The 26768-nt window shown below is 40.7% G+C and overlaps 1 protein-coding gene across 1 annotated transcript in view; it reads right to left on the bottom strand.

The window, feature by feature from the left end:
* rev3l (REV3 like, DNA directed polymerase zeta catalytic subunit) overlaps window positions 1-26768 on the bottom strand; it is an 83025-nt gene that overhangs the window by 46839 nt on the left and 9418 nt on the right. Inside the window, exons 2-8 of the mRNA XM_083906524.1 lie at window positions 17282-17471; window positions 14833-14907; window positions 13948-14102; window positions 5930-6065; window positions 5211-5305; window positions 3922-4026; window positions 3027-3111 (exon numbers count right to left, since the gene is read on the bottom strand). Of these exons, the coding sequence (XP_083762650.1) occupies window positions 3027-3111; window positions 3922-4026; window positions 5211-5305; window positions 5930-6065; window positions 13948-14102; window positions 14833-14907; window positions 17282-17471 (841 nt within the window). The remainder of the gene's footprint in view (window positions 1-3026; window positions 3112-3921; window positions 4027-5210; window positions 5306-5929; window positions 6066-13947; window positions 14103-14832; window positions 14908-17281; window positions 17472-26768) is intronic.

Genomic DNA, 26768 nt, shown 5'->3' with positions numbered 1-26768 from the left:
TTAAAGCACATCTTGTTCGTTTCATTTAAAATCCAGTGTAGTGGTGTATAGAGCTAAAATGAAGAGAATTGTGTCGATGTCCCAATATTTGTGACCTGTCACGGACAAAGGGGGTGCAAGTTGGCCCAGCGCAAAACAAGTAAAACATGAAAAAAGTTTTATTTTTCAAAATGTGGGATTTTCATTTTTTTCAAAATTGTTCAACTTGAAGTTTGTAAGAAGCCACTACATGCTTCAAATCACAGTATTGTGGGTCTTAAAACCATAAACTTTGTGTTTGAATTGAGGTTGTTTGATCGCTTTGAATCATTCCTAGTTTGGGTGTGGCGATCTCACATTCCAGAGCTTTTGTCGTTTTTTCAGCCAATCAGCTGACGTTCACAGAGAATACACATGGCTAATTAATATGCACGCACAGAGAGAGAGGGACGGGAGGGATAGAGAGAGTATGTGGAACTTTCCAGCAGTTATTGAGCGTGTGCAGTGTGAAATTAAAGCATGGTCATCAAAGCTTTGTTTACCAAAAGAAGGCAAAGAAAACCGGACAATGGGTGAACTGTGGCTGAACTTCTTACAGGGACAGAGACAGATCTCACTTCTGCTATATGTGAGTGGACTGCATTTTAAGCTAGTGATCTTTATGCTAATGTGTTAGCAGACTTTATCGTCACAAAAACAACAAACAGATGGATTATTCAGCGGCAGAAAGAGAGCAGGACAGACACAGTAGTTGTCTGAGATGATGACGTGACGCCAGAACCGCTCTATCTCCTTTTGGGTGAGTTTTCATCTACGTAACGTGTGCCACTAGTGTTCAGTCACATACAGGGACATTTTTTCCTGTTATTGTCATTCACTAGCTCCAGCACAAACATGTGCCGATGTGCTTGAATCATGTGTGAATGACACAGCTTTGTGTATGAAGTATTGACTGTGATGCTAATGATTTAGCAACGAGTTGAGAGTTAGCACATCATCAGCTCATTCAGGAACAGACTGATCCATCCACACTACACCACAGAGCCACTTCAATGTATTTCATTAGTGTATGATTTGATATTAGAAATATGTGTCTATCTTTGATCCTTCTCTCTTAAGTACTATAGTATATTTAGTTTTCATGAACAACAAAAACAGATGATGGAAATACAGTGGTATGCAAAAGTTTCAAAATAATATAAACTTTATTTCCCGTCTCAAATATCACTGTGTTTGTCTAATGTATGATATTTAACTGAAATGTCTTTTTCAAACAACCAATGATTCATAAAGGAAAATCATGAACATTTACAGGGGTGCCCAAACTTTTGCATACCACTGTATGACTACACAAGTGTAAGGACAAGAAATGATAACAGGATAAGCCCCCCCCCCCTATATTTTTTATAGGTTATTTCATTTCAAATCTTAAGAGGATATTATGTCCAGTGTGTTATGTATTGTATATGTATTGTTCTGTGTAGCAGTGTAGCTCACAACAATAGTATCTGTGCTCATACAGAGAGGTGTGGTTTCACTGACAGCTTAGACCAGGAGGGGGTTGTACTATGTACATGTGATGATTCTGTCTCTTGACTCTCAGATGGTGTAAATCTTTGAGGCTAAAATTCTCCCTAAAACAGTTTGAGGAATGCCTACATTCAAATGGCCATATCTTTGTCAAATATTAACATTGCATGTGTTGATTTGCATGTGTTGGACATTGTTGGAAAGCTTAGAAATCACACTTTCAGAATCTGTAAATAACGCACAATGTTCCTCGGTAGACTTGTGACCGGTTTTGCCATGGCTGGACACATTTATCGACCTTTGTAGTGTAAAGCAGCTGTGTGTGTGAGTGGTCATCAAGACTAGAAAGACTCAAAGGTTCAAATTTTTTACTGGGACACTGTATTAATATACATACTGGATTATGTCAAGAAATCCTGATGGTTCCTTTCTCACTAATTCCCTACTGATACCTCTCCTATGTTTCTTAAGACCTACACTGAAATCCAGATATTGTGTGAGGAGGCTTGATGCTCTGTAAATTCTGCTGTTGTAAATGCATACAACTTAAACAACTGCCTGCTGCATTCTCTATGTGAGTGACAAACTCCAGTAAAATGTAATTCACTGGATGTCTTCTGGAATTAGTATTTAAAAATGGCTATACTTGCCCTGACAGATCACAAAGGTTTATTACTTTCTTTTTAATAAGACATCTTAGATTTGGTTGACTTAGGTCACCTAAATGGAAAGCTTTCATGATAGTTTAACGTTAAGTTGGAAAGGATAATGTAAAGAAGTAAAGAGGAAGTGTAAAAGTTAGTGGTTGTTCGTCTCTGTGTGTTGGCCCTGCGATGGACTGGCCTTCTGTTCAGGGGAATGTCTTTTAGATACAGAACAACAAAGTTGTTATTTTGTTATGTTGTAGTTCAGCATAGAATTCTTATTTTGTTGCAAAGTTGCAAAAGTAACACGTTAAAAGCTTAATGTTACTGATTATGTTTGACTTTTAATCACATTCTTCTGATGCATTCTATTTTAATTTTATCTAAAGAAAACAGTTGATTTATTAATTCATTCTTTAATGATCAGCACAAAAGACGGATAATGAGAATGGATCGAATCAGCAGCATAATACAGTCAGTGAGCAAGTGACAGAATGTGTGTGAGTATTCACAGGGAGAGTGAGTGAGCTGCCAGCATACTGTGTATGCTCCGTCACTCCAGACAAGTCTATACTGCCCGTTCCTGCTTTGTTCCTGCAGTCAGTGAATGAAAGCCATCTGGATCAGATGCAGATGCAAGCACAGCCAACTGTGCTTTTATTTATAACAGGAAATAGCTTCAGCCTCAACACTGAAGTAGAAGGGAGGGCAGTGCACCCTCATCAACAATACATCTGTTTTGACTTCACTTTCCCCATCTCAGCTTTCCCTTTCAGCTGCCCTGCCTCTGTTTTCATTCCCTCCCTCCCTCCCTGAGCCTTTTGCTCTGGTGATCACAACAACAACAGAATGAAGGCAGGACGAGAAACTTACATGTCAAACTCGTTCTCCTTCAGGATCTCCTTCAATCTCTTCAAGAAGATTTTCTCACTGTCTGTTGAAGTGACAAAGCCGCAATCTGAAACACATCAGAACAACAACCCCCAATAATTTGGGACTGAATGTTTTTGTACATAACAGGCCTGAACAATAAAGTATTTCCAAAATGTTCTATTTTTGGTTTAAACTTTGTTTGGTTGGAACTGGGGCTCGAAACAAGTTCTTCTTGCTACAAAGGCAAGAGCGCTAACCACTACACCAACCGTGTGGTCCAGACTCAAACATATAAAAGTAAACTCATTTGATCAAAAAACAGCAGAAGAACCGGTGATTATTTAGCAGTCTGTGTTCATGAGATAAGTGTGTGTGTGTGTTCTAGTATCTTCAGTATGTACAGCATGTAATGTAAAATGTGATGTCAACAGACTGCTGGCCGCTGATTGGTCAGAGATTGTCATCACTGTAAGAGTCATGAGCGCGACGTCTGACAAGAATTAAAGCAAACAATACTGAACTGTAGTTCAGTTAAAATGACTTTAAATCCTGAAAACATGTGTTCCCCAACATTTAGCAAGGAAATGTCTAAAATGTCAATATGTAACAGAGAATTCTGCTATATTTAGCGACAGCACTGCCGAAAGCCGGCATTCGTGACACAGTGAAAGTGCTGTTTCCACAAACAAACATTTTCATGCCTGATGACTATGTCGTCATCAGTGCTGTACTGTATGTGATGACATTTTTTTTTTTGTTGTTGCCCAGAATGACATAAATATTACACATAAAGAACTGATATATGCATATAGTCTCCTTGTTGCATTTAGTGCTGTCTAAAATTACCTGGTCAAGTTGATATTGTTTTTTCTTTCTATTAATCCTTACTCCTCACCTTGTGTCTCAGGAGTTTCTATCTGGGTGGCCTGGTTATTCTCTCTCCTCCTCTGCTTCTCGTCCTCCCAGATAGCCTGCAGCCCGGGGTTCCTGCCAATCTGATCTGGACACAGACAAATCAAATCACCCTTGAAATGAACCATCTTGTTTCCAAGGCCGTCCTCAACACAAAATACAAATTACAACAAGACAATAACACTCGCTAGTACAGAGACATAAACGGCCAATTCCAATTCCTATCTTAACCCTCAACCTTAACCCTCAATCTTAACTGACCCTCAAAACCAAGTGTTGTGTGTGAAATGGGACACCCCTTAAATGCAGATACGTCTTCAGACTGTAGGGGGCAGAATAACGCGAAGGCTGCGTCCAGTCTGTCAACTCCAAAAAAGAAGAAGAACACATTTATGTCACGATTATTTATTACGAACTGTTTATCAGTCAAGTTATTAGGTTGTCAGTTAGTTATAAGATGATACTCATACAAATACCACAACCACAGACATATTCAGCTAACAGTTACCACACACCACGGCTTATTGAAGGGTTACCGATAGCAAGCGATTGCTTGTGCGCACTGGCCGGCTATTGACAAAAGATCGTAAAATAAAAATAAATGTTACGCAACAAAGGCGTCAGTAATCCATAATATGGGCCTAAACTAAGATAATACAATGGTTTTCATAAGTTTTATATCTCCATTAACAAAGATATACTTTGTTCACTCAAAAATACTTCGTTCACTCGAAAATACTTCGTTATCTCGTTCACTCGAAAATACTTCGTTCACTCGAGAATACTTCGTTCACTCGTTTCGATGCTTTCAGTGCCATCTTTGCGTGTTTTCGCGCAATGCATTCTGGGTAGCCCTTGCTCCCAAGGGTGGTCTCGAAAAATCTCAATATTGAGGGCGACACAGCCCTTAAACTTGGCCTCAACTTAATTTTTCTGAGCATCAGGACAGGACTTGGACTAGAGGGAAAGCATTTTTGAGATTGAGGGTTAAGCAAGGAACTGGAATTCACCCAAACTCTCCAATACCAAGGACCAAGGTTTTACATAAGCATGTTTATGCTCATACAAACATATATGGATTTGGATTTGGATTCTTTCTAGCCCATATGGCCCAGTTTGTGTCTTCATTGAGCAATGAAACTTGTGTGGGCAAAAATGATTTGCACACAAAGCTATGATCACTTTTTGGCCATTTGCAACTATTTGATTTTTGCCTATCCAAATATTTTGTTTAGGAAACCAAACGTTTTTTAAATGTGGGCTACAACTTACTTTCAATTTCCAGTCGGTTGAAGATGTCAACAGCAACAGCATCAACCTCCAGCTCACACGTGCTCTGCCTCTCCACCTCGTCAAGCAGTAAGGAACTGTAAGCAGGAAATGTATGCCTTAAATGGTCTTTAGACACAAGCAAGAGACAAGCTGTCTTGTAAAATCATGGCAATCATAAAATGAATTTATTTTACTTTTTGATTTTGGATGTAAGTGACATCAGTTGTATGTGATGCCTATGAAATTAAAATATTTTCCTTTTATTTATCAAAACAATACACACAATAATATTTAAATAATAATTTAAATAACCTAAACAAAATATTACATAACATTATACAATACAAAAAATAATGTGTAAATCATTTTTCGTTTATACGAGTTGTTCCAATTCATTCATTTGAGGTTTTAGGTTTGCACTGCATATAGAAAACGATTTAACATTTAAGAAAAGAAAAACTCTGGAACCTAAAACAATGTCTCAAATTAATCCAGTCTCTCCAGTCCCCAGCTCTTTCTCCATCTGCCTTTGAACTTCATACTGATAAGTAAAAGCAAAATAACAAGCATTTTCAATATAGATATACAGTTATTAACTCAAGAATGTAACAGTGATATATTCACTAGCAAGGATGGATATCCAGCTGGATTCAGCCTCGACTGTTAGGACTTTCACTGACAGTCAAAGATTAATGTTGCAGAATGTGTGCAGGACTTACCAGGGTAAAGCATTCTCCTCCCAGCGGACAAACGTGCCTCCCAGTGTGCTATCATTGAGGCTTGAGGTGCAGGGACTCTTGCATGGGCTGGTGCTGGGACAACTGCTGTGTGTTTGCCTGTCTGGCTCTCCTGCACCTGCACCCACCCACACACAAACACAATTCTGTGTTATGTCCCATTCACATATTTTGCAGCAAAGTTACTTCATGTGCTTTCGCTTCGTGCAGAAGTATACCAGGGTCTTAACAGGAATGCAACACAAGTTTATCAGTGACAACATTACTCCTGATCACAAGACTGCACTGTTTAAAGTGTGGAAGGCATAGCAATTGCATTGCTCTGAAAGCAGTGAACAAGCCACTTCAGAAGTGTTTCATGTTGTGATTCAACTTAGGTAATTGGTGGGAAAATATTAACACAAATGATTAATTATTTTTAATAATTAATTTTGTTATTAATTTCTTAAAAACGGGGCACCACTCCTCTTAGCGTGAGGAGAATGACAGAGAAACTGTCACTTTATAACCTTCAAGTGTCTCTTGACTATCAGTTATCAGTTACTAATTAATAATAAGTATATTAAAATTAATTAATAAATAACAAAGAAGGTGTGAGATCGTACACTGGCTTCTTTCAATTACCCTTTTGTTACAAACAAGCAAGCACAAAAGACAGAAACGGTACTTTTAAAGTAAAGGTTCAACATTTATTAAAGCATTAAAATTAATCAATAACAGCAACACACATCAATCCCTTAATCTAAAATAACTGCTTGTAAAAACGTTTCAATATAAAAGAAAGAAAGTAAAATAAATTAAAAAGGGTATGGATCTGAGTGCAGGAATGTGTGTGTGTGTGTGTGTGTGAAAAGGGGGCGTGTCACTTTGGCAGCAGGTAACAGGAAGTGAACAAAACAAAGCCAAAGTAAAACAGGAAGCAACAAACAAAGCCAAAAGGTAAAAGAAGGAGGGGTCTCTGACGTGACAGTTGTCACGGCGACGCGCCTCCCACTTCCGGGTTACCAAAAGGTACGTCACGTGAAAATGGCGTCACTCGCTGTTACCGTGAGGCGACGCGAGATGGCGCTCGTGCTCTGATTTCTTCACTCCGCTCTTCCGTCTTTCACCAGCGGAAGCGCTGAGTAAAAGAGGAGAGTTGAAAGAGGAAATGAAGTCAGCAGTGAAGTGGGAAATTTAAAGGGAATGGCGGCAGGAAGTGGAATAGACAAAGGAACGAGTCTGATCAGAAAACTTCTGTAATCACACAGTTTATTCGGCTTGACGACTTAAACTGTGGTTCTTACAGATCACGGAAGTTTCCTCTCAATGAGTGATCGCGGGCTGTGTTGAGGACACAGGATCGCGATACACGGGGACAAATCACAGTACAAAAGGGCAGACACGTGAGGAGAAATAGAAACCGAATTCGACCACACAGATTAGCGAGAGTTTATCTCGTGAGCCTGTCTTCTTACCGGTCAAATTAAGCTTCTAATGTGATCGCCGCTGGCGCTGCACACGGAGCGAAAGGCACGAAGAAATAATAAACAATGATCAGCTGGTCGGACGGCGCCACGGTGGTTCCGCTAAACGGTCCGCTAGCTTAGTTCACAGGTATTATTCTACACAAGTTACAGCGATAAAAGAAAATAAAAACACAAAACAGTAAAAACACAATGAAACTACGGGGTGCACTCCCGTGTTTATAATAAGCTCTGAATAGCTATTTTGCCCAGACACAATCGCTTACTATGAGTTGCCTTACAACGAGTAAGGAGGAGTCCTGGGATCGCGTTGCGCGATTCTGCTCCGTGCTGGTTCTGCCGGAATGGGAGAGATGAGAGGGCGCCTCTAGAGCTGTGTTACGCGTGGTTCAATCCGTGGTTCAATCTGTTCTTCGGTCAGTATACCGGTATCAGAGAACGGTGCTGTGTAATACGTGGTTCACCACTCACGACAGGGACAGCTGGTCGACAGGGATTTAGGAGCACGGTCTCCTATTCTGCAGGAATAACGGGAATAACTCTTAGGGGGTTATTCACGGGGTCCTTGGATCAAAAATAAAAACAAAAACATAAAGGGAAAAACCAAAAATGGGGTAGGACGAAGAAGAATCTTCAAAGCTTGGCCAGCAAGGATGTAGATGTTCTTGAAGTTTTCCTCTTCTTAAACACATACATCCGCTCTCGCTAGGAAAATATGGTGAAGAGATCGAACTCTGGGAGTTCGCATAGTTTTGATACCTTTGGCCCGGGGGCGGGGCATCCTGTGGTGTCCACCAATGGGTGAACGGCTGACTGCCGTGGACATCATCTGCCGCAGTGGGTTGTGGGGGATGAGTACCTCACAGCTGGATGCCTTGGGGGAAAAGATTCCTTTCCTTTGTTCTCCCCCATGTGGCTCCTGGGGTCTTTCAGACCGCCATTTTAGGTCTCAGCTGCATTCAGGTTTTCCCAAAGAGGACAGTGAGGCCTCACAGTCATGCTGGGCCCAACATTCAGCACCGTTGGAAAAAAAGTTGTTGTCATAAACAAACCTCCCGAGGTTACCAACCAAACCAAAGAAACTCTTGGTCGACTAAAGCTCTGAAATTTCGACTAAAATTCGACTAATCGGGAGGGGGGGTTGGGGAGGGTGCGGGTGCGGCTCTTTTCAAATTAAAATAGCCGCACTCGCAAAGCACCTGTGCAGCTGCGGCTCTTAATTTGAAAAGACCCGCAGCCGCGGCTGGAGTTCAACAGTCTGTCGGCTCTGACAGCGTTTTGCATTACGTTCATCTGCGCAATACCAAAATAGACCGTGGGACGCTGCCGCTGTTGAGGGCAGGTGTGTCTGCAGTTATAAAACCAATCAACAATTATTAGACTATAACATTGAAATATGCTAATAATTCTGATATGTTCATACTCAAAACGGATGGAGCAACCTTAGCTTAGCGTTTTTAAATGATATGCCATGTTCGTAGTTGAGCTGTGAAAAGCAAACTGTTGCCTGCAAAGTTTGCATTCCACTTTTTTACCGTCATCTACTTTTGAAAAATGTTGCCACACTGCTGATGTCTTTGACATGGATGTGACAGGAGGACTGACTGTAGCCTCAAATGAAAAGCTCAAAATTCACGTCCAATTAATGGCAACGCTAATCTGTCTGTCGGAGCGACAACAACCCACTGGGCTGGACTAAACCAAAATAGTGGAAAACAAGGGGATGTTCTCTGAAGACACGCAGTTACCTGTGAAACACGGGTGCTTTAAAACACCCCTATTAGACTTGGTACTTTCCTCCTAATGAAATTCACCATAAAAAAAACAATCACCATTTTGGTCGAGGCAGAGCGTGTCGACCAATTAATTGACTTTACAGCCCTAATGAACACAGTGAGACATTATCTGGAAAGACACGGTTAAAAGAGCAGGACACACTCCAAAGGGGATGAACATGTGCAATACCTGGCTTTTATGCAGACTCTAAATGGTAACGCATTAATGCAGAAGTCAGAACATTTCCCAGGTCCCAGGTGTGGATTATTATAAATTATTATTATTATAAATATTTTATTTTCTTCTCCTGCATTCAGTCAGCCATTACCCGGGGAGATTGCAGGACAATCGCCAGCGTGACTTCTTTGGAATTAGATTTGTGTCAATATTTTCAAACATTTTTCACAAATCAAAAACTTTTCATATCCTCCGTCAGCAACGAGCAAGGAGCAACTGTTTTATTACAAATGAGTGGCTCTAAGACACACATTCTGTTCTCTCAGTGAAGATCAAGATAATAATGTATGGTAACGTTAGCTGTAGACTAGGGATGGATATATCATCGGCTGCCAAACTCGCTTCAGTGCTACAGGACAGTGGCCTCCAAAACCGAGGGAACAGTTCAAAACAGAACTCGACAGTCGAGCTATGACGCCAACTTATTTAGCCAAGCTTCACTTACCTGTCTAGGAGAGGAGTAGCCAATTCTGCATCCGTTTTAAAATTCCACTCAGCTTTCAACTCTCCTCACCGTTCTAAAGCATGTCCTAGATAGACCCTCGCTTTGCCGCAAACTTTATCTTGGCGTTTTTGACATTCCAACCTCTTTTCTTTTAGGTTTTGTTTCGTTTCATTTCCATTGTAGCTCAGACGTAACTGGCAACCCATGGTTGCTCAGCAGCTGAGACTCTACTGACTGCAATGATTGGTAGACGGTGGTAGGTGGCGCCTCATGCCTAAACATAATTTAAAAACATAAACATAAATTTGCAGTCTGAAAAATGTTTTTGTAATGCGAATATTTTGGCTGTACTGTTTTTGTTGGCGAGTTCAGTTTGTTATATGAACACTTCCTGAGCATCTGTGACATATTAGGAGGATTTTACACCTTTAAGTTTCTATTTATACACCTAAAGTTAAAGACCACCGAGGTTAAAGAAGCTGTGGACAAAAAGATGATCCTGCTGACCAGGCTCCCTGTGCTCTCAGATGATGGTGCGTGCATTGAGGAGGACGAGTCACGGCCCGTTTTTGTGAAAGGAATAGGTGAGGGTGGGTCGGTAAGGTAACTATGGAGCTTCGGCCGCTGTCCGTGGTGCTCAAAGGCTGCTTTGTAGGATGAGTGTGTGGTCAGTCACCTGTAACGTAAGCCTACGTATCTCACCCAGTCAAGATCCTGCACTCTGGTTACGACACGTCGGCGTCTGGTGACACACCCGTGCCACTCCCTAATGCAAGTTTTTTTTTGTACAGTAAGTAAGTTTGCATTTGTTTTGAATGAATAAATGTTAACTTTTAACTGTTAACTTTGTGTGATTACATCATTGGAATCAGTTTATCTAAAAATCATATTAACTTCTACAAACTGTATTGTTTTGATGCCATACTTTGCCTTAATGCATTGTATCAATGTTTGAATCGAGAATCGTTTGAATCGAGAATCTATTTTGAATCAAATCGTGACCCTAAGAATCGGAATCGAATCGTGAGACACCCAAAGATTCACATCCTTAATTTTATTGTTTGAAAATACATTTGTTCTTTGCACTCCCTGACTCTGGGTCTTAGGAAGCTGTCTGCTGATTGGCTACTGAGTTTTGGAGTGACAGCTAAATGGACGGGAAGTTGTCACAGGCTCAGAGTTGCAGATTTACGAGATTAAGAGTGCCAAATATACGAGAAAATAAAGTCGCAGATTTATGAGATTAAAAGTACATTCACCCGCTGCGCTAGGCAAGAGACGGTCTTTGCCATGACGGTGACAGCAGCTGGATAACCCGCCGTCACCAGCTGACTGACAGACATTTACTAAACCAAAATAGTTTTAGTCAATAGTCAATTTTTATCTCGTAAATCTGTGACTTCCTAAGGCCTTCCCCCAAACAAATATCCATGGAGCAAAGAACAAATGTATTTTCAAACAATAATCAATATTTTTCTTGCTTCTGAAAAAGTGTTGCTTGCTTCGTGAAAAGTGTTGCTTGATAATATTAATATTGACAAAAATCTAATTTCATAGACTTCTGGGTCCACACTTACATTCCCATGAGACAATCTTTGGAGAATCTCCAGAGTTCAGTGCAGGTCTGATAGGAGCATTAGTTTTGGCCATTACTTGCACCTGTGATAATAACACTGAGTAGATCTGGGAACATCAGTACATTAAAATATGTCAGGACAAGATACACAACCACCCAGTCAGACAGGTCAGCCAATCGATCTACATCACTTAAACTGAAGTATTCTTCCAGTTACGAAGTGTGCCGCGTAGACACATGCTCAGCCTGCTCCCACTTGAACTTTTAGATATATTTTATATACTTTTGCATATAAGCTCTCCGACTTACTTATTTGCTTATTTATTTGATGTATTTTATTATTTAATTTATTTGTGGAGTTCTGTAAAAAAAAAAAAAATTCTTCTTCATTTCATAAAATTGTATTCCTATTGTTATGATTATTATTATTGTCGGATGAAACTTGGTAGATACAAAAACACGTCATTTTGTTCAAATCCAATCAGTTCTGTCATAGATATTTATTTATTGCCTATTATAAGAGGGACTTTTTGGAAGATTTTTGTGACAACACCTGTAGAGAGAGCCATACCCAGTGTTGGGGTAGTTACTCAAAAAAAGTAATTAGTTACTAGTTACTCGTTACTGCTGTAAATTGTAATGAGATAACTTTACTAGTTACTGGATTTGAAGTAGTAGTAGTAGTAGTAAGTAACTTCACTACTCATTACTTTACTTTCCCATTTCTTAATTTACCGTGTAGATATATGGACAGACATCACTGCCAGCATAGTGTTTATTGTATAATGTATACATAATGGCATGTAAAACCATTAGGGCTGTCAAAATTAACGCGTTAACGCAGGATGATTAATTTGTGGAATTAACAAGTTATCAATCAGGAAGTTAGAAGAGGAAGAAAAAAGAGAGGATGAAGAAAAAAGAAAGAAAGACACACAGTTGTAAGTGGCGCAGATAATGATATAATCATAACATTAACAGTCATTGTCTAACTAAAGGGGACACAGACAGCAGCTAACATTAGCGTCAGAATGCTAGCTGATGCTAACGTTAACTAGTAGAAGCAGTGCTTCAAAGGTGCTGATGAGAAATTTCCTTTTAGTAAAAAAAACTATTTAACTTCTATACTTTATATGTTGTTTATAATGTGAGTTATTTACAGTGCAATGTATAATAATAGTAAAAAAAATTAAGTTATTTACAGTATTTTATTTTTTCTATATTGTTTTATAATGTGGGTTCTTTACAATTTAATGTTTATTTTTTACTAAGTTTGTATAGGCTTTAAAAAAAAGTTATTTACAGTATTTTATTGTTCTTTACATTTATATTTTCACATACTTGTGAAACGCTGCTTTCAGCGCCATCTTTGTTCTGTCAAAACACGCAATGCATTCTGGGTAGCCCTTGCTCCCAAGGGTGGTCTCGGAAAATCTCAATATTGAGGGAGCGATACAGCCCTTAAACTTGGCCCTCAACTTAATTTTTCTGAGAATCGGGATAGCACTTACACTAGAGGGAGAGCATTTTTGAGATCGAGGGTTAAGCAAGGAATTGGAATTCACCCTTACACATAGGCAAACATGGAATGGGTAACGCAGAAAAGCGCGTTACTATAGTCAAGTAAAGTAATGTGGTTAGTTTTAGTGTAATGCGTTACTTTACTTTGTTACCCAAAAAAGTAATATCGTTACTTTGTAACTCGTTACCCCCAACACTGGTCATACCAAAACGGTATTGGAACATACTTGGAAGATCACCTACCCATCACAAAAATCTTTGTTTGATCAGTCACAAAATTTGACAGGAAGTTGCCAACAGAAGGACAAACTTCTAGATAAAACCATGCAGATGAAAACATGTCCTTCTTGGGAGAGGTAATACAAATCCTTAATTACACGAAATGTTCTGCTTGCTATTTCTTACTCTTCCTTCCTCAAACATCTTTGGAAATTTCCCAAATGACTTCCAGGAGATTCTTCCATTGTTATTTTTCTTTTGTGTTTCAAAGAGGAAAAAAAAAGTTAAAGAAGGTGAACACAACCTGAAATTGGAATTTAAAATCTGGGTAAAGCAAAGTAAGACGTGCAACAGCAAGATAGGGCAAAGGACCAGCCATGAAAAGAAGAGAAAGATAGGAAAACCGAGAGAGAGAGAGAGAGAGAGAGAGATCAAAAGAAAACATAAGTGACTGTTTCCCTCCGACACAAAGCATAGCAGCACGCTGTTCCTGCTGAGCCACAGCAACAACGAGTATGGCCAAAACTGGCCATACAATGTCTGAGAATTGCACACATGGCCTGAGAAAGAAAGACCGAAAGTGAGATCTCATTTAATTAGTGTTAGAAATTACAAAAAGACAATTGGGAGTTTCAAAAAAAAATTTTTTGATTCCATGATCATTGTCTTAGGATAATTAAAAATACACAGAAAAAGAAAACCAGACAAAAGTGGAGAATCAAAATTAGTTGCACAAGCAATTTCTGTCCTCATCAGTTACCTTTGTTCCTACGGAACTTGACAGCTCCCAGGTTTACCAGGTTCATGCCATAGAGGTTGTAGTCAATAAAGAACTGCAGGAGGAAGGGGATGTGGCCCTCATGAGGCTGGTAACTTTTATTCATCACTGCTCCACTTTGCAACAGTTCACACACTCTGCAACATAGAGATGAAAATGAATCCAACAAAACAGGAATTATCATTTTACATACTGTATATTTATAAGGTTTGGGGGAAAAATATTCTATTCTTAGGGCGCTTTCACACCTACAGTTCGATTGCTTTGGTCCACACCAGTCAGAAAATGTTACAAACAAACAAAAGACGTGTGTACGGTTTTGCACCAAATGCTGTAGGTGTGAAAGCACCCTGAGATGCATCATAACACATTCATGATTTTTCACTTTTTCACTGAGTCACTCACTGCAGAAAAATAAGTAATTGAAAAAGTTTTTTAAACAAAAAACAAATCTCAGTCGTCTGATGCTGTGGAATGGTCTCGGTGTGAAATACACGTTAATTTGTGTGCTTCCAAAGAAACGAGTGCTAAATATAGTTGAAATTTATGAATAATTATCTCTGGGTCTTGCTACATCTCTCGTTATCTCACTGTCATTGCTTTGTTTAAAGACGCACTCGGGCCTGTTTCAGCTCATAATTTTGTTCTTAATAGTTCTTAATAGAATAGAACATAAAACAGAGGTAAATAATAACATTTTCTATCAAAATCGGCTAGAGTAGTTGTGCAACTCATTATGCAGAAATCGATTTCAGTTTCTTGTGAGCTGGAGTCCTGAACACATTTCAGTGCTCAGTAACATCAAATAATAGGAGCTTGGGATGATCTCTATCCACATTGAGCTGCATCATTACGCAGTAGCCTTACCTTTTGACCATGTGAGGATTGAACAAATAGATCTTCATAAAGTGCTTTTCTTTGGCATGGTAGCCATAAAAAGGCCTGTAATAAAATTCAGACAGGAAACATCAACATTCTGCACATAAACCTGCATTATTCTTTAGAAGTATTCACCATCATTGTTATTTTATGGATTCTAAGTGGTTTTCTGAGCTATTTAAAGCCTCTGGAAACATGGCTTGTTATATTAAAAATGCTTATATTATATCAAAGTTGAGTGTCTCATTAAGCATCCACAAAAGTCTGAGAAATAACTATTCATAACTATTAAAAAAACTGGTTTGAAAACAGCTCATTTTGCTGTTTGGACTGGTTTAGACTAGGGATGGGAATTTCAGACATTTTTAGAGTCGATTGTCGAGGTCCACCAGTCGTTTTTTTTTTTTTTTTTAACAGCAGCAACAACAGCACGGCAGCACTTTAACACCGCTCTGATATTGTTCATGGCAGCACGAAAACAAAACAGGCCCCGGTGGCACAAAATAGCCTCCGTTCCAAAGCGCCAACGTTTCTCTGGATGTGGAGAAAAGTAATCCTGCGGAAGCCTCGGGCTCGTGTGAGAGAGCTCAGTGCTCGAGCTGAGCCGGGGAGCGGCTACACAAGCAAGGCCGCTCTCTCGTTATCTGATGGAGGTGGAAAATAGAAAAAATTGACACGTCCTCGTAAGGGATGGGAATCTTTATCATCGAAGCGATGTATGCCATACGCATCTCGATACACTGCCAACGATTCAATACATTAACGATTCATGAAATTACAAGCGATACGATAAGATTCTCCCACCAATTGCGATACAGTACGATTTCATTTTAAAGAGCCCATATTATACCCTATTACCCCAAGTTCCTGATGCCCTAATGTACATGTCGGTGTCATGCTTTAGTCAAAATATCATAAGGATGAAGCACAATAGCACTTCAATAACTCTGCCAAAACAGCCTTTTTCAGAATGCTCGGTTTTGTGCCTGGTCATTTACATGTGAATGAGACCCAGGTAAACACCTGGGTCTCAAACACATTTCATAAATAAAATATATCCACTGGACACACAAGTCCTCTGAGGCTGGAAATTTGTGTAAAACACTGCGCTCCGCTGTGCAGCCACTCTTCCTCCCTCGCCTGCACTCTCGTATTTCACAGGGACAAGGAGGAGCTACTCTGCCTGGCGGGGTGCCAACATTCACGGTGAAATGCTCGCTATGTCGTAATTCCGCGGTAGGTTTAAACATTGCGTGTTTTATCGCGTATACTTACACTAAGTGGAACCACTAAAACATGACTGAGTCTTGTTTTTTCACATTTTGGGGACTCCCAAATATCAGTACTAAAATGATTAAAAAGTTGATTTTGCACAATATGGGCCCTTTAACACAATGCGATGCAGTGTGATATGATACGATGCGATGCTGAAGAAAATTATACTATGGAATACATAGTAGTTCTCAAGTTATGGTACTTGAAGCATTAAAGCTGGCTGTGACTTTTACTTTGAAGCATAGGAAATACAACAGAGATCAGAGAGAGTTTAATTGTGCTGAGACACGCTGCTTTGAAGCAGAGACAATGGATTGTTCACAGGTATCTCTGGAACTGATACAAGTATAAGCTTTAACAAAAATCTGAAAAGATAACTGTTATGCACAAGTCTAAATGTGTTATACCGTTTGCTACCAGTAGATGGCACAAAGCAACTAGTGCATACGTTGTTGGGATCTTGTTTACAATAAAAGAAACACTGAAGAAGTGAATGAATGTGTCTGCGTAGCTCTGTGTGTAAACTGTGTTTACATATTGACAAACGGGAGCAACATAACAACAACTTTGTCTCAACGGGGTTTGGGAAACATTCAAGTCATGTCACCGCTTCAGGTGTGTTTTTTGTGCTACCGGTGTATTTAACAGCGACACGGCACAATTTACATATCGCATTTGATTTATCCAGCTCTCCACCACGCTTGTAAAAGCCGAAACTTTTCCACACACTTGACTTGACGCCAACCAGCGAGTTTATCACTTCAGGTTCTTCCTCCATGTCTCTACCATCTCTAACCTGATTTTCCGCCTCGGGCTGCGGAGACAACTCAAACCAGAGCAGTTTTATATTAAGATATTGAAATCGTACAGATACTGTGGCCCCAAAAACGTTGGACGATTCATGATTGGTATTTAATTATTTGTCATAAACCCCAGAGATAACTCCGCCCAATTGAAACCCACATTTCAACAATTAAAAGGACAAATATTTCGAATTTGGATGAAAACTGATTTCTAATATTTTTACATGTTAAATATTATGCACATAAGACCCTAAATTACATAGTTAGAAGACTTTGGTGGATTTGGGTTTCCAGAGGCTTTAAGGCAAATTCCTACTTTATCAGCTAAGTTCAGTCTGCAATAATGACATGTCACTTACATGCCGGAGACTAGCACCACCTTGAATACGTGCTGGGTGCTGGAGGCAGGGTTCCCCATTGCAACGTTGAGGGCCCTGTCAATGCTAAAGGCCACCTGCCGCAGGTAGCGCTCTGGCTGTTGCCCGTAGCCATCATATGGCACACAGACGTAAGGGAACACACCATGGAGATGAAGACACGTCTTCTGACCTGCAACACAACAACAAAATTATAAGTTTCATTTGTAGGAACCGATACTCACCCTGGTTCTAAATCTGTAAGACTGCATACATCCACTGACACTAGGGAGATAGATATGCAGTATCAGTATCGGCCCAATACCGATCAAAATCACTGGATCAGATATTGGACAGATAAAAATCTAAAATCCATCCATCCATCATCTACCACTTTATCCTCCACTAGAGGGTCGCAGGGGGTGCTGTGCGACCCCTGATATAGGGTGATAGGTGGTGTACACCCTGGAGAGTTCGCCAGTCCATCGCAGGGCCACATATGTGACCCGCCACGGACCAAGCGGGAACAAGTCGGCAAAGCGCAAAACGAGAAAAAACAGGAAAAAGTTAGGGATTTCCATTTTTTTCCAAAATTACACAAGTTGAAGTTTTGAAGAAGCCACTACATGCTTCAAATCACAGTATTGTGGGTCTTAAAACCATAAACTTTGTGTTTGAATTAAGGTTGTTTTATCGCTGTGAATCACTCCTAGTTTGGGTGTGGCGATCTCACATTCCAGAGCTTTTGTTGCTTTTTCAGCCAATCAGCTGACAATCACCGAGAATAGACATGGCTAATTAATATGCACGTACTGAGAGAGAGAGAGGGAGGGGAGGGGAGAGATAGTGCCTGGAACTTTCCTGTGCTTATGTGTGCAGTGCGAAATTAAAGCGTGATTGTCATCAAAGCAGTCATCAACAAAAGCTTTGTTTGACAAAGGAAGGCTAGGAGAACAGGACAATAATCCTCTGTGGCTGAACGTCTTCACAATGATAGAAAAAGCACAGAGACTGCTGATGTGTGGACTGTTAGCATTTTAAGCTAGCGATCTTTATGCTAACGTGTTAACAGACTTCATCGTCACAAAAACAACCAACAGATGGCTTATTCAGCGGCTGAAAGAGAGCAGGACAGACACAGTAGTGGTCTGAGATGATGACGTGACGCCAGCACCGCGCTATACTGTTATGGGTGAGTTTTCATATACGTATATATCCTGAGGGCTGTCGTCTCCTCCTTCGGCCATGATTCCAGCTTCGATAAAGTTTGAACATCAGGTTGTAGGCTACAGAGTGCGCCTGTGCGGCAACTTCAGCAGACGGAGACGCTGGAAAGACTCACGGTGCCTACACCATGGGCGCGGTTATTCACCGAGATAATAATTTTTTTTAAATTAAGCGGGAAATTATTATCGTCAAAAATGTTATCGCGGTTTACCGTTACACCGGGAACTGTGACATCCCTAGCTGATGGTTAATTAATAATTGAGCATGTGATTTAAAAATATCTATGAGGTACCAACGTTATTTGTGAACTCACTTTTCTGCTGTATGTGATGATACGGCGGCTCCGAGGTGTCAGCGTTTAAGGTGTTCGCGCATCGCCGTAGTGCTACCATGGAATGAGAGTTGCAACAACAATAACACGGCAACGCTTAAATTTTATCGTCGACAAATTTTTGTAGTCGACTACCATCAAATCCATCGTTTATGCCTTGTTCCATGTGCACTTACTCCAAAACAGTGGCATCTACAGTGAAACTTAAACCTCTGGTGGAATCTCAAAGGTGTTATCTTTATTTTCATAACAAGATAATCCACATAGAGCTTCTAACTGCAGAGATTTACTCAAAAAGAGGGTCAGGGAAGAAGAGGTTTGTGACTGATGTATGTCTGTGTGTGTGTATACTGGAAGCCTCACAAAATCAGGAAGCCACCCCACATGTGCATCTGTTCCCAGCCTCCTGTTTCAATACTCACTCACACACACACACACACACACACACACACACACACACACACACACACACACACACACACACACACACACACACACACACACACACACACACACACACACACACACACACACACACACACACACACACACACACACACACACACACACACACACACACACACACACACACACACACACACACACACACACACACACACACACACACACACACACACACACACACACACACACACACACACACACACACACACACACACACACACACACACACACACACACACACACACACACAGTAAGCACATCATGACCAGCCTATGCTCGCTTCTGTTGCAGTTGCTAAGCAACGCAGTGCAGGCAAAGCAAAAAGCAAAAGCACCTGAGAGGGGGTCGTTTTAACCCACCTCGTCACACCACAGGAGAAACAGAGGGAGTATTTGTGTTACAGTTTTGGGGTCTTATTTCAAAGGGGAGGAGCACTGACGCCATGTGCCTTCCACCCCTTTTCTGTTGACGGTAACCAGCACCACAGCTCAATGACTCAGCAGCCACTGCAGGAGCAGCAAACCCAAAGTTCCACTGGGTCAGTAAGGCAATCAGCCTGAAGCTTTGTTACAAGGTTGGTAACTACAACCTCATTTTTACCTACCAGTGCAATTGCAGTTCAGCTAGTTTGGAATGGCTTTGTGCTTCTTCCAAAGAGCTTAAACAACAGTCTGCTTTGAAATCTTTGCCTGAAATCTACCTTGCTGATGCATCAATGGCAACTGTTAAGTAAAACTGATGAATCATACTCCTTGGAAATCAGAAAGCCTTTATTGTCACTGTGTGGTGTCAGCACCCTTTCCGCACTACAAAGAGGGGCACAGTCTGTGTCACGCGTTCTCCTGAAGTCCAGTATCATCTCCTTTGGTTAAAGGGGGCATATTATGCAAAATCAACTTTTTAATCATTTTAATCCACTACCAACAACTTACCCCTGTATCTTAACTATATTTGGTTAAAAAAACAAAAACAAAGCAATCATCAGTGTTGCACTACACTGTCATAACCACTGATCATTTCCTTGTGTTCCTGAATGTAAATGCAAACTCATACATTCCCATAGAGCATGCAGTGTGTTCAGTCATGTATAGATAAAGGGCCATTTCCCTCCTATGTCAGCATGGTTGCAATCCTGCACAGTTATGGTTTACTAACAAAGCATCCAAAAAACTAATTCCTACTATAGTAGGAAGAGCAGCAAAGAGTGTGTCTCAGCCTGAAATTGGCTCAGTTATTTTCCCTCTGCGACTGTGTCTGGGCTTAGTTAACTGGACAAATAAATTGGAAGGGGCGAGGGTGGCCCTCCCTCCTGCCGTAGAGCCAACCCGGCCCTTTCTGGCTGAATGCCTGAGCAACAAGCCAGAGGGCTGAGAAGAGCTGACGTCCCAGCCAGGATATTCCCATATAAGCTGGTTGAATTCCTACTCCTTCCCTCGGTTATCTAAGATAAGATAATATAATATAAGATAGTCCAGATAAGTCCACCACAGCCCTGTACTTAGCCTCCTCATCCTTTCTGATACATCCAACCACAGCAGAGTCATCAGAAAACTTCTGAAGATGACAAGACTGTCTTGTAGCTTAAGTCTGTGGTGTAAAGGGTGAAGAGGAAAGAAGAGAGGACAGTCCCTTGTGGGGCCTCAGTGTTGCTGACCACTGCATCTGACACAGTGCCGCAAGCGCACGTACTGTGGTCTGTCAGTGAGGTAGTCAACAATCCAGGACACAAGGGGAGGGTCCACCAGCATCGGTGTCAACTTGTCACCCAGTAGAGCAGGCCTGATGGTATAGGGCTCTTGGTTGTTTACAAACATTGCGGATGAGCGCGCAGCGCAGGTGCAGAAGGGCATCACTCAGTGTTTAAGTAGCAGTGTTCGTCTCTCATGTACGATTCAGATGGCAAAAAAAAGGAGATGTTTTCCTTGTACTATGCCAGCTTGTTGCCTAGTGATGAAGCAAGTTATGCTTGGAAATTCACCTTGGTGAATGGGATACAGCTTGAAGACACATATGCTTTAGGCGACGGGGAGTGGATTAATGACAAGACAAAGTGGCCCCGTCTGCAGTGGCCCGATATCCACTCGTACCTGATCGACACTCCGAGAACTTAAAGTCCTACACGACTCTGGATGCTTACGAAAGTGAACCGTTACAGTAAAAACCTTTAATGCATCCGACAGCAGAACAAGACAAGCTGTTGTGTTGCTCACAGTAGCGCTTTCTGCAACAAACATGTGTAGTAGAGAGAAGGTGACGCGCACGTGACGTAGGCTGCCAAGGAGTCTATAGATTTAACTCATTGGCCATAGCCAAACTGCCATCAGCTCCACTGCTAGTGGGTCTGAAACCAGTGATGGTCCTCATACCACTCCAGACTTCCCTCGTATTGTTCAGCTGGGGTTTCCTCTCCAACTTCCTTCTGTAGCTGTCCTTAGCCACCTTGATCATATTATAAATGGTACACCATAGGGATGGGAATCTTCATCATCAAAGCGATATGATATGCATCTCGACACACTGCCAATGATTCGATACATTAACGATTCATGAAATTACCAGCGATACAATACGATACTCCCACCTATTGCGATACAGTACGATTTAATTTTAACACAATGCGATGCAGTGTGATACAATACGATGCGATGCAGAAGAAAATTATACTATGGAATACATAGTAGTTCTCAAGTTATGGCACATAAAGCATTAAAGCTGGCTGTGACTTTTATTTTGAAACATGGAAAATACAACAGAGATCAGAGCGAGCTCAATTTTGCTGAGACCCGCTGCTTTGAAGCAGAGACCATGGATTGTTCACAGGTATCTCTGGAACTGATACAAGTATGGCTGGGTGATATGACACTCAAATCAATATCACGATATATTGAGCAGCTCACCTCGATAATGATAAATGAACGGTAAGTTTGAAGACGCTAAATGACGTCAGCGCCTAATTTGCATAATTATATATATATATATATATAGATATACGTATATATAGATGTGTACATCTATATATACACAATTTTGACAGCCCTAAACAGCCTCATGCAAATCTCAATGCATGGCCCTTCTTATGACAACTACAACCCACTAAATGCAGTCACTAAATGGTGGAGGAGTGGCTAGGCCTGTCACAATAACAAATTTTGCTGGACGATAAATTGTCTCAGAAATGATTGCGATAATCGATAATGTTGTTTTGAGATAATTTTCATCTAATACAATTAGAGCTGAAACGATTAATCGATTACTAAATTAATCGCCAACTATTTTGATAATCGATAATCGGTTTGAAGCTTTTTTCATGATTAAAACAACATTTCTGATTGTTTTAGCTTCTTAAATGTGAATATTTTCTTGGTTTCTTTGCTCCACATAACAAAGAAATCATTAAAACTGAATCATATTGGTTTGTGGACAAAACAAGACTTTCGTGAACATCATCATTTCCAGCTCTGACAAACACTGATCAACTTTTTTTTTTAAAAAACACGATTTTTTAACTTTTATGAACCAAACAATTAATCGATTAATCGAGAAAATAATCGACAGATTAATCGATTACGAAAATAATCGTTAGTTGCAGCTCTAAATACAATGATAATGGTATAATAATGCAGGTACACCTTTTCAAAGAGAAATAAACTTTTATTTTTGAAGAATATTTCACACTAGAACACAATAAATTAACAAACAAGCAAAAGCAATCAATAAAATGGGTTAGCTGCACTCTGCTGTGGTAGGCTACGCCAGGAGACCCGCCTCCCCACACACCATGCGACTGACAAGTGACTGACATGAGGGTTCACTCATCGCTACTCTGGCTTTACACGGCAACGCTCCCGGGTGAAACCGACAAAATATTTTATCAGACGTGCCTTTCGTTTAGACAGCGACTGCGTTTTTGGGGCTTAAAAACGCAAAAAAATTAAGCCACCCTCCAGAGTGGAAATCTTAAAAAGGCTCCGCTGTCCCGTTCCCGTCTAAAGGGTTGAAAACGCAAAAGTGTTTTCTGAGCTGCTCACGCTGGCACGACGCTGAAATTGGCACCACATTGGCTGGCTATCCTCCTGTACGCTGACGTCAGATCCATGTGCAGTACAGACAAACAACAACAAACATGTGGATTAGAATCCATCAGTCGCACATTCAAGTCGCCTTAGCTGCTCTGATACCTATCCAGGAGTCATTTCAGCAATTACGCCATGTTTTGGTTTTCGACTGTGGGCTACTCAGCGCTACTAGAGAGAAGTAGAAGGAAGTTTCAGCGCATGCGCGCGCTCCTGGTGTTGTTGTATGGCAGTGCTTCACAGCGCCACCTAGCCACCTAGCATGCATACTACATCACATTTCACACACTTTAGGACCCGAGAGAGAGAGGGAGAGAGAGAGTGAGAGACGGGGAAAACAAAAAAGCATGCAAATGGCATTTATCGCGGGCAGAAAAATGATCGAGCTAATTTTAATTATCGTGCGATTAATTGATTTATTGAATATCGCGACAGGCCTAGTAGTGGCAGAAGGTCAGGTAAGCCACATTTCTGCGACTGAGCGTGTTGGTTGTCATCTACAACAACACAACAAATCTAGTCTGGAAATAAATATATTCTTTATTATCAACATAATGTATTGCGTTTTTATTATATTATCAGTAAGTAACAACTCAAAATGTAAAAAAGATTTTCGGGACGATTCAGGATGATTCGGGACGGTTCAAAATGTTTTTCGGGATGTTTCCTGGACGGATAATAATCCCTGGTTGTAGGTCTTGGAGTTGGTCTGTGGGTTGGCTGTGACTGTTCTCACCATCCTTCGTCTCTGCTTATCTGAGATTTTCTTGGTCTGCCACATTGGGCCTTAACCCATTGACGCCCGGGAAAGCATTGCCGCATTTCTACTAGGGCTGTTACGATACACAAACTCACAATTCGATTTGTATCACGATTTTTGACCCACGGTTCGATACATTCCACAAATTTTTTTTAAATTTAAACATTTTATTTAAACATTTACTTATATAACAACTTAATTTTACGTTTAATAAAAATATTTTGTAACACTGTGAACAGATTTGAACATAAATAAATAACATATATAATAAATAAATAAAGATTTATTTTCTGTAACAAAATAATACTGTTGAAAAATACAAAGTAAATGATCAATCAGACCGGGATTTGTCCCCAAAGCATGCTGGGAAGTGTAGTTCTTCATGAGAAGCAGTTTTGTTCCAGTGGAAATAACTTGTTTTGATAAACAGCAAAGGTAAGACAACATTTCTGCTTGTATTTCTTGAAAGTCAGGTGTTGTTTCGCTCTTATTTTGGGGCTGGATCCGTAAATCTTGGTCGTAGATTCAAACGGTACAAATGGTACCGTTTGAATCTGTGAATTCTCCGCTGTTTACATAATCACACTGACGCTCCGGTGCCGCTCTTAAACACGTGCACTGTAAATGTTTTTTTCACCTCCTGGGGGTTTGATCCATCGGTGTTTTAACTGTGTTTGGTGAACATAAGAATGGTTTATATGAGCTTTAAGCTGAGTTTCTGACCTTTCTGTGGGTATGCAGCATGTTTGTGTTTATTAAAGTTAGTTTTGTCGCTGCGTCTGATGCTGCCCCCGGTACTGAGGACATCAGTAAAGAAGTGATTAACACCACGATTAAAAAACATAACGCGTTAATGGAAAATGTAATTAATTAATCACAATTAACATGTTTGAAAACGACGAGGTCGGCGATAATGGCGATAAATACCACCGTAATCGACGGAGTGTTTTCAACCACACCAGGGGTGACAGTGGATTTACCTGCAAATGCCACAGCGCTGTAAGCGTTATCACCGTTACAGTCATTACATGCTGTTCTTGTTCTTCACACTCCATCAGGACTAAATCAAGGCTCTGACACAAGCTGATATGACTTTATTTGCTTACTGTTTTTTTATTGAAAACTATTTTAAAATTAAAGTGAATAACTATTATTCACTTTAATTTTATGTTTTGCATCTAAATAAACTAAATATCACAGGAAAGCCACAGGTGTAAGCTCTCAAATGCTTTTTGAAATGTGTTCCTATATCTGCTACAGAGGCTGAGAAATTTAGTAGGGATTGAAGCTCAGGATTTACAGAGGTTTTCTTCTTTCTTCAGGCGCGTCAGGCCTTAATGCGTCAACTAGAACTGTGCCTGTGGTCTTCCAATTCCTCACAATGTTCCTCACACTTAGCTTAAATCTCTGAGATAGCTTTCTGTATCCTTCCCCTTAACCAGAGGTCACTAACAGGCGGACCGCGGTCCGAGTCCAGACGCAGACGCCATCCTGTACAGCCTGGACCCACAGTGAATAAATTATTTAAGAATTTTAAATGTTGACGAGGTGCTTCTATTTTGACCGGCGCAGCTTCTCTAGACTTTACGGTACTGGTTGAGCGAATCCGGAAATCCACTGACCAATTGCATTCAACTGGAGTCATCCCAAGTGACGTCACTAAAAGCCAATCAAATCTGTGCATCCCGCTAAATAGCGAGTGACAGACAGGGAGACTAGTGAGCGATACAGAGAGAGAAGACGGAGAGAAAAGAGTGCTACATCGAGAGAAGAAGAGAGTTTACAGCGAGAGAAGACGGAGACGAGTGAGCAATACAGGTAGAGAAGAGTGTGCCAGAGAAAAATAATTAACATGGTGCTCTCTAAGAAGAGAAAAGTGGACAACGAAAATAGAGCTTTCAACCCAGAATGGACAGACTCATTCATGTTCAATCTTCCCCGTGGAAGCACAAAACCAGTCTGTCTCATCTGTTCAGAGACAGTGGCACTAAAAAGTGCCAACGTGAAACGCCACTATGAGACCAAACGCAACATTTTTGACCAAACACACCCACTCAAATCTGAACTTAGGCCAAAGAAAATAAGCACTCTCAGAGCTTCTTTTCCTTTAAGAGAGAAGAAAATAGCAATCTTTAAGCTGATGTTAGCAGGCTTTATCATCACAAAAACAACAAACAGATGGATTATTCAGCAGCTGAAAGAGAGCAGGACAGACAGTAGTTGTCTGAGATGATGGTGTGACGCCAGCACCGCTCTATCTCCTTATGGTGAGTTTTCCTCTATATAACGTGCGCCACTAGTGTTCAGTCACATACAGGGAGCGCACGTTCCCCCATGTAATCCTCGCAGCGCACGCTTGTCCAGGTGCCGATTGAAACCCTATACATGCATATAAGTCACACTATAAAGTGCGTCATTATTACGGTTACATCGTTCATGTCAATAAAGATGTTATATTTAGCGATGCACCGATAATTCGGCGGTCGAAACACAGCTACAACACGGTGGAACAGCACCTGTTAAACACTGGAAAGTCTCTACGCAAAAGCGAAACTTGGCTGCGTGCATCACAGTTTATGAACTCTCCGCGACATTCAATTCACACCAGAGAATATTCTATATCAGCTCATCTGA

Source organism: Microchirus variegatus, assembly GCF_963457635.1.
Source record: "Microchirus variegatus genome assembly, chromosome: 19".
NCBI classification, from domain to species: Eukaryota; Metazoa; Chordata; class Actinopteri; order Pleuronectiformes; family Soleidae; genus Microchirus; species Microchirus variegatus.
The sequence above is the reverse complement of the archived record's forward strand: the minus strand, read 5'-3'. Positions and strand labels throughout refer to the sequence as shown.